This window comes from Mchenga conophoros, linkage group LG13, assembly GCF_057382185.1.
Source record: "Mchenga conophoros isolate Kocher_MC1m ecotype Shallow Benthic linkage group LG13, M_conophoros_male_GT1.1, whole genome shotgun sequence".
Lineage (NCBI taxonomy): Eukaryota > Metazoa > Chordata > Actinopteri > Cichliformes > Cichlidae > Mchenga > Mchenga conophoros.
Window position 1 is genome coordinate 8,016,679 of NC_140538.1, and position 12,422 is coordinate 8,029,100.

Sequence of the window (12,422 nt, forward strand, 5' to 3'; positions counted from 1 at the left end):
GTGCATGGGGAAACTTTCACACCTCTATTTTTCTTTCGGTGCTCCGGTTTCACCTGGCGCACACGCACACACACAAACACAGAACATCAGGCTGCTCTGCAAATAAACTGGCACCAGATATTATCATGTGTGCTGCTGCTTTTCTTGGTTTCATTCCGATTTCCTTTTAACAAAGAAAAGTATGCTAATCCCCTCATGTCAACCTGACTGTGGAGACTGCCATGGTAATAAACACGGGAGTGACAGCAACAACAAACTCCTCTGAATATGCGCAGTCATCACGGTCACGTGGCATGTCATTATAAACCTTTGGGGGATTTTGGATGATTTCAGTGGGTCAACAAGTTTGAGGCTGTAGGTTAGCTGAAAGGCAGGTGAATATCCTGTAAACAACATTATCACTGAGTTAGCAAAATATGGAGTTACTTCTAAATCAAGCAGGTAAAAGAAATACAACAAGGCAATGCTGACAAATTTCAGTAACAGTGTGATTTTGACCTAATTCACATAAAAATTAATTATCTCTAATATTAAACAATATTAAAATCACCTGATCGCACAGAGGTATGGAGTGGAACGCATGATATTAATGGCTTAACGGGGTATATTGGGCTTAAAATCAAAGTTTTCATTGGGTCAGAAGTGATACGGTAACTTATGCTGGACACAGACTAGACTGAAGCAGGTTATGCTCAGAGTTTTGATTTAAAAGTCAGCTGCAAATACCACATTTTGACGAAAACTTTTAACTATGCTTTTAATTATAACTATGAACCATATTCAGTCAAAAAACTTTCACTTTGTGAAAATGATATTTGTGTCTTTTTAATGAGTCCAACCTGAATCCATCAAGATTTAATGTTTTTCATACATCAAATGAACCGTTTCTGAGTTCTAATGGGCATCTGTAAGAGGGGGAAATCCATCAATCAATCCACTGAGAGGTAAAATACTTGTATTAACTTATTAATTCACAACAAATTTGCATTATTAGCTTTGCTTTTATTTATAAAGCTTATACAGTTAACAAACAGGAATATGGTTGCCATGAAAAGTTGCCATCTTTGGGTTCGTGGTTTAACTTAAAGCACAGTGCATCCTGGCTCCATCTCAGGTACAGTGGCATATATATCCCCCCCAGAAATCTCACTCCTTCATGTTATAAAATGGGAGGCAAGTGAAGAAAAAAAAACTATATGTAAATAAGTAGACCATACAATATCTCACTTCTTAAAAAACTAACATAATACTATGCAGACATTGTGTTTAAACAGCAGCCCTACACAAAGCTGTGAAAACCTGTTTGTCCCTTTCCGATATCATTCAAAGACACAAGTACCTTTCACGCAGAGGGGTAAAAATCTTCCTGCACCTCAGAGGAGCACTGCCAGGTTGCAGCAGCTGCTTCAAACAGCTATGAATCAGGCTATCAAATTCAGAGCCTTTTGAGAAGAGAAGCATTGGTGTAGGCCTCTGTCACTAGCAGATGGGGCAGATTTAGGCTTTGGATAGAGAATTGGTGGTGGTTTGGGTTAATCTTGTGCCTTAGGCTTTACAGACACTTTTGGACTGAGGAAAATATGTGAATGTAATTTGATTAATTATTTTGACCCTTGTCCATCAGTCGCTAGACCGCTGTCAAGCAAGATTTCAGCTTTGCAAACTTTAGTCTGCAGCTGTGTGCAATCAAACATTATTGCAATGGAATAATAATTACAAAAATGTATCTTTAAGACAGTAAATTGGTATGAGGAGTATAAGATCGCTTTTCACTTCCAATTCCTATAAGATGATAAAAACAATTTTGCCACAGAAGTATGGATAAAGAATATGTCCACGTATCTGAGATGTTATTGATTGGTGCTGGACAAATTTATCCATTCATTCATCAGCCAAACACGTCTACTCATTGCAGTCTGTCTCTAATGTGGATAAAACTCCTGCTGTGTTTGTTCCAGTGCTTTGTTGCAGTTGTAGTTTACTTACTCAAAACCTTCTGTCCAGTTCCCAAACCAGCTCGATGGAGTTTAAGTCTGGAGAAATCATTTGAAACCTACTGTTTTTCTAGTCTTGGTTTAGGATAAAGTCCTGACCTGAAAGTCTATCCTTTGTTGCTTTACCTTTTCTCACAATTCACAACAGCACAGACTACAGCACTAGTTTAATAATACATCAGCGAGTGTAGTGGTCACACTGCCATTATACAGACAGATGATAACTTAACTTGAATTGCTTCAATTTCAATTTAAAAAAGGGGGGGGGGGGGGGGGGAAACTGTGATGTCCTAAAGCTTTTGACATCAGTAAGCCACTTTGTCATCCCTTACACGTCCAAATACGCCTACTCCTATCTACAAATAACCAAAACAATCCCAAATATCAAAAAACGAACCAAAACAAATGTGCTCAAACTATCAATACCTCAATCAGAATAATATACACTCACTAGTCACTTTATTAGATACACATGTTCAACTTCTCATTTGCCCAAAATATCTAATCCGCTAATCACACGGCAACAACTCAATCCGTTTAGACATAGACAATGGCTGATCTCCTGAAGTTCAGACCATGCATCAGAATGCGGTAGAAAGGTGATTTATTCCTACAGAATCACAAAATTGGATAATATAGGGTTTGTAAAACACTGCATGGTTTGATGAGTCTTAATTTCTGTTTCAACATTTGGACAGTGTGATCAGAACTTGCTGAAAATAAAATACAAACCACCTCATATCACCAGTTCAGGCTGCTGGTGGTGCTTTAACCCTGGAGAACCCATAGGGTCGGATCTGACCCCATGGGTGCTCCAGGGTTAATGGTGTTATGGGATAATGGGAATATTTTCTTTGCACATGCCCTTGGACACTGAGTAAACACCACATCCTACCTGAGCATTGTACCCAACTTCTGAATACACTGGTTTCCTGAGCATAACAGTGAGTTCACTTAACTCAAATGTTCTCCACAGCCATCAAATCTTGAGATGTAGTTCATAAAACACAGTGGTGTTTGGACTGGATCTAAGCCAAAACACCACTTTTGGATTGGTGTGGAATGGGAGCATGACATCATGGATGTGCAGCCAATGGAGAAAATCAAGAATTAAGGCAATTCTGAAGGTAAAACAGGTCCAACCTGGTATTGCGTCAAAAAGCGATTAGGGAAAAAATAAAACTGAATTGAACTGAACAGTTTAAATATATATATCATTTTTTGATATGACTCATTTACTAGCAAAGTGTCTAAAAACAGGGGCTGTGAATGTAATTGGTATTCGGTTTAGTCTGGAGTAAGTCTGATACCATTCAGGTGTAACAGTATCTCATTTGCTTTTTGTTCAAGTCATGTAATGAGCCTGTAATGAAGCCATAAAATATTGATGCTCACGTTCAACCAACCGATCAACTTAAAACAAGATAGCAGAAAGAAACACTTCCCTTCCTGAGGAAGTACAGGTGAGGAGACTCACAACAGGAGAGGACTCGTTTAAAACAGATCATAACTTATATTCAAGCACAATTTAACAATAATGGGCAAATAAAGACACATTTAAAGACTTTCCTTTAAAAAATACTTCACTCTGTCATACCTTGGCTATGATAGGTCCAGACGATTACTTTAAAGGCAAAAAACTACAAAAAGAATTTACATAAAGAACTATTAAGATTATTGTGTTAGCACAACTACAACTGAAGAACAATTTATGCTTAAAAAAATGCAACCTTTCATTTTATAAATTTCTGTTATATATTTAAAAAAAACAAAAAAATTGTTAAAAAAAATGTATCTGTCCAACTTCAAAATCAAAAATACACTTTTTATAAGATATTTTAGTTACTGTATGCTATGCTTGGCACAACCCTGCTGCCAATACTTCAGTCTGGAAACGTTGATTTTAAAAGTATTATTCAATAAATCTTTGACCATTAGATTAAAGATAGTCACCCTCATACTAAATACTCATTAAATTAAGACTTAATTTATGTTAACTTAAGCAACTTAAAATCTATCTTAACCAACCTTTCAGTAGTCAACCCTTATTAGGAATTTCAGCATTTATTTTGAAATCTTAAAAATACTATTCATTACAAAGGCAACAGATTAAACACTTGTATGCAGAATGGATATATGAGTTTGAATTTGTAGATTAGAAAAAAAATGTTCAGGTAAACAGAAATGTTTTTCTCAATAAAATATTACTTTGTTATGCTTCGCTTTATATGTATTTAACATAGTGGCGCAAAACAGGTAATTGACAGATGTGAGCTCTGGAACCTAATGCACTGTGACAGTCAAGGATAAATGTAGTTATATAAAAGGAAGGAAACCTAAATTAATTAATTTTATTTTGGTTACACGGGTAACAAGGTTGCATTGACTCAGTCTAGTCAGAACATACTACAAGGGAAAAATGCTAAATGTATCAAAGAGGTCTGACTTTTAGTTGACCCATATTGTTAACACACAACTCAATCGTGCCATTTCGTCTTCTTTCGGGACGGTTCTGTCTTTTCCCTTCCCAGACTGAATAGGTTTCAGTATCAGGGTTGTGCATATACGGTGGGACAAAATTTGCAGAGGATAATTATTGTTCTGAGTTATTGCTGTATTATAGGAGAAATATGTCAACAAACACAGAAAAACAATAACAACAAAAGATTTATAACGTATTTTAAGTATTTTACTGTTAGTTGACATGCGGGGGGGAGGCTGTTTTGCATTTTAAATATTTTGGGACCACTTTTTCAACTACTAGGTTTACATTTTGTCCCAGTGCAGGTTTAATTTTACACAACAAATAAATGTTCTAGTATTTTGTGCATGAATTGTTTTCAAATTCACGTGAGACAACAGAAAATATCCTGCAATTGTAGAATGGTCCATAACACCGCCGCCATGAAGGACACGGGGATATCGAAAGAAGCAGGTTATTAACAACTCACCTCAATTATCTCATTGACGAGGGCTGCAGCAGTGTCTGTTCTTTCTCCACCCGATTGACTTCAGCGTTTTCTTAAACTTAATAGCTACTACAAAACTTTCATACTGACTGTTCACTACAGATAGATAGCAACTAGCATTAACGTAGACTTGTACGAACTGTACTATACCTCGATATATAAAGATAGTCTCACCTGATCATCTCACTGCTCTGCCAAATTAAATGCACCATCTGTTTGTCTGTGCATCTGTTTGCTAAGCTAATGACAAACTGCACTCACGCTACTAGCAAGGTCGCTAAGCAACGGTAAGCGAATCTTCCAAGGCTATGCTAACCAGCTAGCACAGTAAATATCGATATCATGGAGGAGCCTTTTTTATAGCATTGGTAACGGTACTGCAGTCTGTAGGATTGTTTATTTGCTTGCTAATACCTTTCTTGTTGAAGCTGGCTTATTTATGTAGCATTTGAAAAATACCTAAAAGACTACACAAACGATGAAAACTACAACTACATGGATCCTCAAGCTGCCGTTTGGCGATTGTAAGTGTCGTAATCAAAAGAGCTTAAATACGAGTGACCTCTGGCTTGAGCGACAAGTGGGAGAAACAGAGAAACGTGAGGGACGTCTTGCTTGTCTTGGCAGTATGGTGAGTAGATACAGTAAATATGTTGGTTAACTTATTTTTTTCTGCACTGGAGATTAAACTGATATTCACCCTGCTAATGCAGGAAATTCACAAAGTAAGGTATGCGTTGTTTCTAGCTCACGGCATGACGCAGCCAACCAGAGGACTCAAAAGTTGACTTTATTTAAAAAGTCTCCTTTCGTGTCAAAGTCACGTGACACTTTTCTTATTTTGGTTATTTTAAATTGATGCTATCGAATAAGTGTCAAAGATGGCGATGAACCTGATCCCCCAAGTATATACTCGTTTGTTATGCAACCCTAAATCGTGTCTGCAGGCACAGGGCTATTTTTGAACTCACCCCCTGCTTTACTAAATCTTTTAGACAAGAATGGACACCCAGCCCACGTGCAGCTCCAGTTAAACTTTCATGCTTGTCTTATGAGAGAATTCAATACTGTGATTGTTAACAGCAGATTTCTTCACCTTGTGTCTTGCAGGCTGAGCCTATTAGAGTTCTGGTGACCGGTGCTGCTGGGCAGATTGCCTATTCCCTGTTGTTCAGCATTGCCAAAGGAGATGTGTTTGGCCAAGACCAGGTAAAGAAGGGTTTTGCCCTGCGCTTGTTAAACACTCAGTTCCTTCTGCCTGTCACCAGGCGCACCCATAAAACTGACAGCTGGGACTGTCACAAATTTTCCAGGTCATATCTGGGATGACATTGCACATACTGTATGTTGTTCCTTTGGAAATTGATCAGGTTACACTAGCTTATTTATGACCGCCCAGATCAACCTGGACTGTCCTTGAAGTCAATGAAGCGGATCTTGTGCCAAGAGCACTTGATCCAATTGGTACATGGCTTAGGCCTTCCCATGCTGTCGCAGAGAACTAAGTCTCCTGCTGACATGTAATTGTATACAGGGGTTATTATGCAATTGCATTTAAATTCAGTTATTTCCTTTTTCTTCTGGCAGCCAATCATTTTGCTCCTGTTGGACATCACCCCCATGCTGCCGGTCCTGGAAGGTGTAGTCATGGAGCTGCAGGACTGTGCCCTTCCACTTCTGAAAGGTAGTCCTTTAATAATTGAGCAATGCCAGTGTGTGGGGTTTTTTTTTTTTTTTTTTTTTTTTTTTTTTTTTTTGTGGTGTTGTTTTTGGGTGTTCTTTTGTTTAGTTTTTTTTTGTATAGGCATTTTTTCTTTTTTTGACAAGTGGGATATTTGAGAGCAGAAGTAGCTAAATTATCTTTTTTGTTTTTTCTTTTCTTTGCTTTCAGCCTTTTCTATTGTTAATAATAGAACTGCCTGTGATACTTCAATACACTTAAATAAATTCTTAAACGACCATATGACAAATGAGATCTGCTGTTCCAACTCACGCTCAATCTTCCCATCGTTCATGAAAAAGAATGCCTTGCTGGAGGCAAACAATGGTGTTTTTATTTTTTTGTTTTTATTTCCATTTATACAGATACCATTTCTTCATGTGTGTGTGTGGATTTTTTTATTTATTATTATTATTTTTTTTTTGGCAGAGGGATCACCTTGTAAATGTTTTAATCCACCTTTCCTTCTATACCTACATATCCCAAAATATGATCCATGAGCAGATGTTAGCTAATAAGAGGAACCTACACCATTTTTGTTGGAGGTGGTGGTTTTTCTTGAATGCTTTAAAGATTTGGTTTGCACAAATGGGCTCGTTTTCTTGTATGGACCCAGTTTTTTTTTTTTTGTTTGTTTGTGTGTTTCGTTCCTGCTGTCATGGACTCAGTCATGAGGCGCCACTATGTGCCATCTCCATTGTGACCTGGAATTTTTACTTTGCAATGGTGCTGTCCTTTGCTTTTGTTTGCACGGGGGCTGAAAGAGGCCCCTGTATTAGCCAGCCACGATGCAAAGACAACACCTCATGCACATCAAGACAAAGATAAATGCAGTTCTCATCAAACTGGTCACCATTTTTCTAAATCTTATGACTGCACTTTAGAGTGATGCTTTGTCTCAAACAATTAAAGAGTCAACACTGTAAATGTCAGATGCACAACACAAACAGGAAGGACTTCCTGTGGACCTCATGTTCTTTTGTTATAACAGTTTTAGGGAGTGTGTGTGTGAGCAACTTTTACTCATGCAACTTTTATCAGGAGCTGACACCATGTTCCCATATTGCAGTAAAGATCTGATGTGCCATTAATTTAAAAGGAATTCATTTTTTTCCAATTGTCACATTTGATTTGACTGCTTCCCTTCAGGAACAAATTCCACTATGAACTTAATAATCCCTCTCAAGGTTCAAAGTTGACAAATTGCCAAAGAGTAAAGTACTAAAAACCTATTGTCAATTAATTTTCTCCTTCTACAGAGATCATACCCACTGACAAAGAGGAGGTAGCCTTCAAGGACCTGGATGCAGCCATCTTGGTGGGCTCAATGCCCAGAAAGGAGGGTATGGAGAGGAAGGACCTCCTTAAAGCGAATGTGGCCATCTTTAAGAGCCAGGGAGCTGCCCTGGATAAGTATGCCAAGAAGACTGTGAAGGTAATTAGAAGCATATTTTCTGATGTAAAACACTCCCTTCCTGTCAAGTGAGCAAATTTGAAAGAAACTTCTCAGCCTCTGCCAAATAGAAATGTTTCCTAAACATTTTGTGCTTCTGGGAAAAATGGCAAAATCCTAATGAAGTATTTCCTGATGCCAAAACATTTTTCCCTTCTCGGTGTTGCATAATACAAGTTTGCTCGATTTACTCATGATAGTAATAAGACATAAAATCTGCATGGCATATGTTTTTAAATTGGTTTATGTGTGTTCAGGTGCTGGTTGTGGGAAACCCTGCCAACACCAACTGTCTGGTTGCAGCAAAGTCTGCTCCCTCTATCCCCAAAGAGAACTTTTCCTGCCTCACCCGTCTGGACCACAACCGGGCTCGCTCTCAGGTACAGTCCTCTCACTTCTTTCACTTTCTGATGGTGGTCTCAGACGTTTGGCAGCCACATTGTTAATCTTGGCTGACTGCAAACCTGGCTTTTCTTCGTATCCTGTAGGTGGCAATGCGCTGTGGTATTCCAGCCACTCAGGTGAAGAATGTGATCATCTGGGGGAACCACTCCTCCACACAATACCCAGATGTTCACCACTGCAAGGTCAACATGTCCGGCAGTGAGCTGACCTGCTTTGATGCAATCAAGGATGATGATTGGCTTAAAGGCGATTTCATTACTGTGAGTTATTGATTTCTAGATGAAAGCATGATATTTTATAGCTGGAGTGTACTCGCACTCGGATGCTTTTGGCTGTGCTTGAGAAAAGGCCTATAATATAATCCTCATATTTTACTTCATTGTTCTATCTTTTCTTCATCCTGACACTCCTAATAAGATTAATGGTTCTGAACATTAGTGGTTACATTTGTGGTTTAACAATGCTCTTTTTTTTCTTTTTTTTTTTAAATTTGCACAATAGTCAGTTTTCCGGTCACTGTTCATGCGGGCAGATGTCAGTAAGACATGAAGTCCCTTTTTTAGGCTGAGCTGATATACTCACCTGTTTTCCAAGTCTATTTGAACTGCAAAATTATTCATCTGTATAGGCAAACAGTCTAATTTTATGTGGTTATAGGTTTGGAGTTCAGTTTTTCAAATGCCACATTTATTTTGGAGCCTTGAGCACCACTGACTAAATTTAAGTGATAATGGCTACAGAGAAGTCAGCCTTGAGCTTGCTCTAAAGACAAACTATAAGCACTTGTATGAGGCCCCTTTTCTGCTAGCAAACATGTAATTTTCCTTCAAGCAAAATATTTTCTGGAAGACATTCAAAAACATGCGTTTTTTTTTGTTTTGTTTTGTTTTGTTTTTTTTGGGAACCAAAAACCTCAAAGATTTGCAGAATGGTCAAAAATCCTCAGGGTGTGTTTCCAAAACCTCCAAGTCATATTTGTTGGGTCTATCCTGGGTTCTTTCAGGTAGGTATGCCTGAAACAACCCTTACCTAGAAGGTGCTTGTCTCTAATCTTATTCTTCACACATTTTGTAGCAATACCCTATGTTCCTGTCCTTACCTGACAGCTTCACTGTCATGATCAGCTCTCTTCATTACAACAATCTCTGCATCGCTACAAACAGTGTACCGGTCCTTGTGTCAATCTGCCACTTATGAACAAAGGGAGAACACGATTATACCTTGTTGCTTGCAGTGTGCAGCACATGTAAAGCAGATATTTGGGGGACAGTAAGTATAGTAGTAGTAGGCAGGGGCAGCATTTACATGAGTCCAGTTGATAAAGAGAACTGATTCTCAAAATCAAACCTAGTCACAGAGCTCAATAACACTCCTGCATTTTCATTTAATGGCCCATGTTCTTACTTTGCAGACTGTGCAACAGAGAGGTGCTGCAGTCATCAAGGCCAGGAAACTTTCTAGTGCCATGTCTGCAGCCAAGGCCATCTGTGACCACATGAGAGACATCTGGTCAGGCACCCATGAGGTAAATCCTACATCTGTTTGTTATATCGGTCATTTGGGAATTTTTGCATGTTGCACTGTTCTGATAAGAAGTAATTATTCTGACGTTTAAAGATCCATTTTGCACTTTTTACCCCTCAGCTGTAAAAGCCTGCTGGGGTATTGTCATTGGGCAGACAGTGGCATGGACATTCAAGTTTGTGAATGCAATAACTGGAATGGGGTGATGTAGGCTTTTCATATTGATACCATAGGTGCATCTACTAAAAATCTCAGATGAGTTTAAAACTCAAGGTCAAAGGTCCTCACCGAAGATTTTCAAGTTTACACTATAGGTGCATCTGCTAGAACACTGAGGGGTAGCACTGGTGACCACCATTATTTTTGACATGTTAGGATGATGCCCCCTTTGCACCATTGATATTAATTTGCAACTATTTTGACAAACTGTAGGTTCCTAAATCTAACAAGATCCTATACTCAAGATGCACTGTAGCAAATTAGATTATTTTTCATTTATTTATACTTCCTTCATCGTAGCAGAACGATTGAGTTTATAAACTTGGATTTTTTTTCCTGTGTGAAAACAAATCAAAACACTAGAAAAAGATACAAGAGAACTCCAAGGACACCAAAATGCATCACTACAAACCACTGAGTATTCAGTCTGGTCACTGGCCAGATGTGTCTGCGGCAAGTAAATGCAGAAAGAATGTCCTGTGTTCTGGACACACTTTGCATTCATTTCACAGATGGTTACTAGTCTGCACAGACCTTTGCACATCTGTAGTACCTGTCTGTCGTTCGTTCGACCGAAATCTGCATTCTACTATACTTGTGAGAACCAGCAGTCACTTGTGAGGACACACAACCCGGTCCTCACATATTTAAAGGCATGTTTGAGGCTCAAAATGTGGTTTTAGTGTCAGGGTAACAATTAGGTTATGGTTAGGTTTAGGATAAGGGTTAGGATTAGGCATTCATTTTTGATGGTTAGGGTAAGGGGCTAGGGAAAGCATTATGTCAATGAGGGTCCTCACTAAGGGGTGTGTGTGTGTGTGTGTGTGTGTGTGTGTGTGTGTGTGTGTGTGTGTGTGTTTAAAAAAGCTCAAACTTGGACAAACAAGTAGTCGTTGTTTGTTTTTTGTCGTGGTCAGCTCAGGTTCACACCATAAACGAACTGCTCTGGAGTTCACTTGGAACCGTATCAAGACCACTTCCTCCAAAAGGTTGTGGTGCGGTTGTTTTGGTCCACACCTGAGTGCCATTACTGTGTTTTAACCAACACACATGAACCTCACCAGAGGGGTAAAACAAACCAGAGTTTGATTTAAATGGACTAAATGCTGCGGGTGTGAAAACGGCTTCAGATTTCTGACAGGTTACATATGGTTCTATTGTCAGTGATGCAAAGTATTTGGAAAGGCTGCATTTTATTTTAAATTCACTTTTAATGAGGTTTTTTCCTTTTTAAGGGTGAGTTTACCTCTATGGGTGTTTACTCAACTGGCAACTCCTATGGAGTCCCTGAAGACCTAATCTACTCATTCCCTGTCCAGATCCAGGTAAGCCTCGATCTCACTTTGTCTCCATTCTTCTAGCAGCTAGCATCATCTTTTCAGTGCAGCTTAAGACTAGCATTACCCTCCATTGTCTTTTTTTTGGATGTGGATTTTATATTGAATAGGGTTTTTGTTGTTTTGATTTTGTTTTGTTTGTTTCTTTTTAAATTAAAGTTTGCATTAAATAAAATTTTGGGGATTTCTAGAAACATTATAGATCAAAGAACAAAACTGAAGGTACTTCTTTTTTTCAGAACAAGACCTGGAAAATCGTGGACAGTCTGGCAATCAATGATTTTTCCAAATCAAAGATGGATGCCACTGCAGCTGAACTGGTGGAGGAGAGGGACACAGCTGTGACTTTCCTTGGAGTATGACTAGAGCCTGCACAGCAGCACTTAGACAGCCTCAAAACTCCAGATGCACGCCTGTGATGAAGCACTCCACCAGCCCCTCCATTACTGTGTGCTTGTGTGTGAGCGAGTTGGTGCTTATGGGTGTAAAGTTGCATTTGTATGTCAAACGATGTGAATCTGATTGTTATTCAAGATCACAAAAATGTGTCATACTTTTGACTACATATGACTGGGTAAGTTTAAGTCAAAAGCAGTTGTTGTACGTCATGATGCACAAGTATCACTCACCATAAGTATACAGTACACTGAAACTCCACTACTAGTTAAAGCTCTCTCCATTGTTTTTTTTCCCTTTATTGATTATTACATGGATCCGTTTTACAGCTAGTGAAGTCCTAAAACACTGGAATATTAACGCTGAGACAATTAAAAATAAATTAATTAATAGAAAAAACAATAA

At 38.6% G+C, this 12,422-nt stretch overlaps 2 protein-coding genes across 6 annotated transcripts in view; one reads left to right on the forward strand and one right to left on the reverse strand.

Moving 5' to 3' along the window:
- Positions 1-5,385, reverse strand: part of wdpcp (WD repeat containing planar cell polarity effector) — an 85,944-nt gene extending 80,559 nt beyond the window's left edge. For 4 of the 5 annotated variants that reach the window (XM_085296235.1, XM_085296233.1, XM_085296236.1 and 1 more), the window contains exon 1: positions 4,946-5,385. The gene's annotated coding sequence lies outside the window, so the exon portion shown is untranslated. The remainder of the gene's footprint in view (positions 1-4,945) is intronic. The other variant, XM_085296234.1, reaches the window with a different exon arrangement.
- A 56-nt stretch (positions 5,386-5,441) lies between these two features.
- Positions 5,442-12,422, forward strand: mdh1ab (malate dehydrogenase 1Ab, NAD (soluble)). Its single transcript, XM_085296239.1, has 9 exons — positions 5,442-5,594; positions 6,074-6,172; positions 6,551-6,647; positions 7,943-8,118; positions 8,394-8,516; positions 8,625-8,801; positions 9,953-10,066; positions 11,520-11,609; positions 11,861-12,422. Exons 1-9 carry the CDS (start codon positions 5,442-5,444, stop codon positions 11,981-11,983), a joined length of 1,152 nt encoding a protein of 383 aa, XP_085152365.1. The 3' UTR covers positions 11,984-12,422.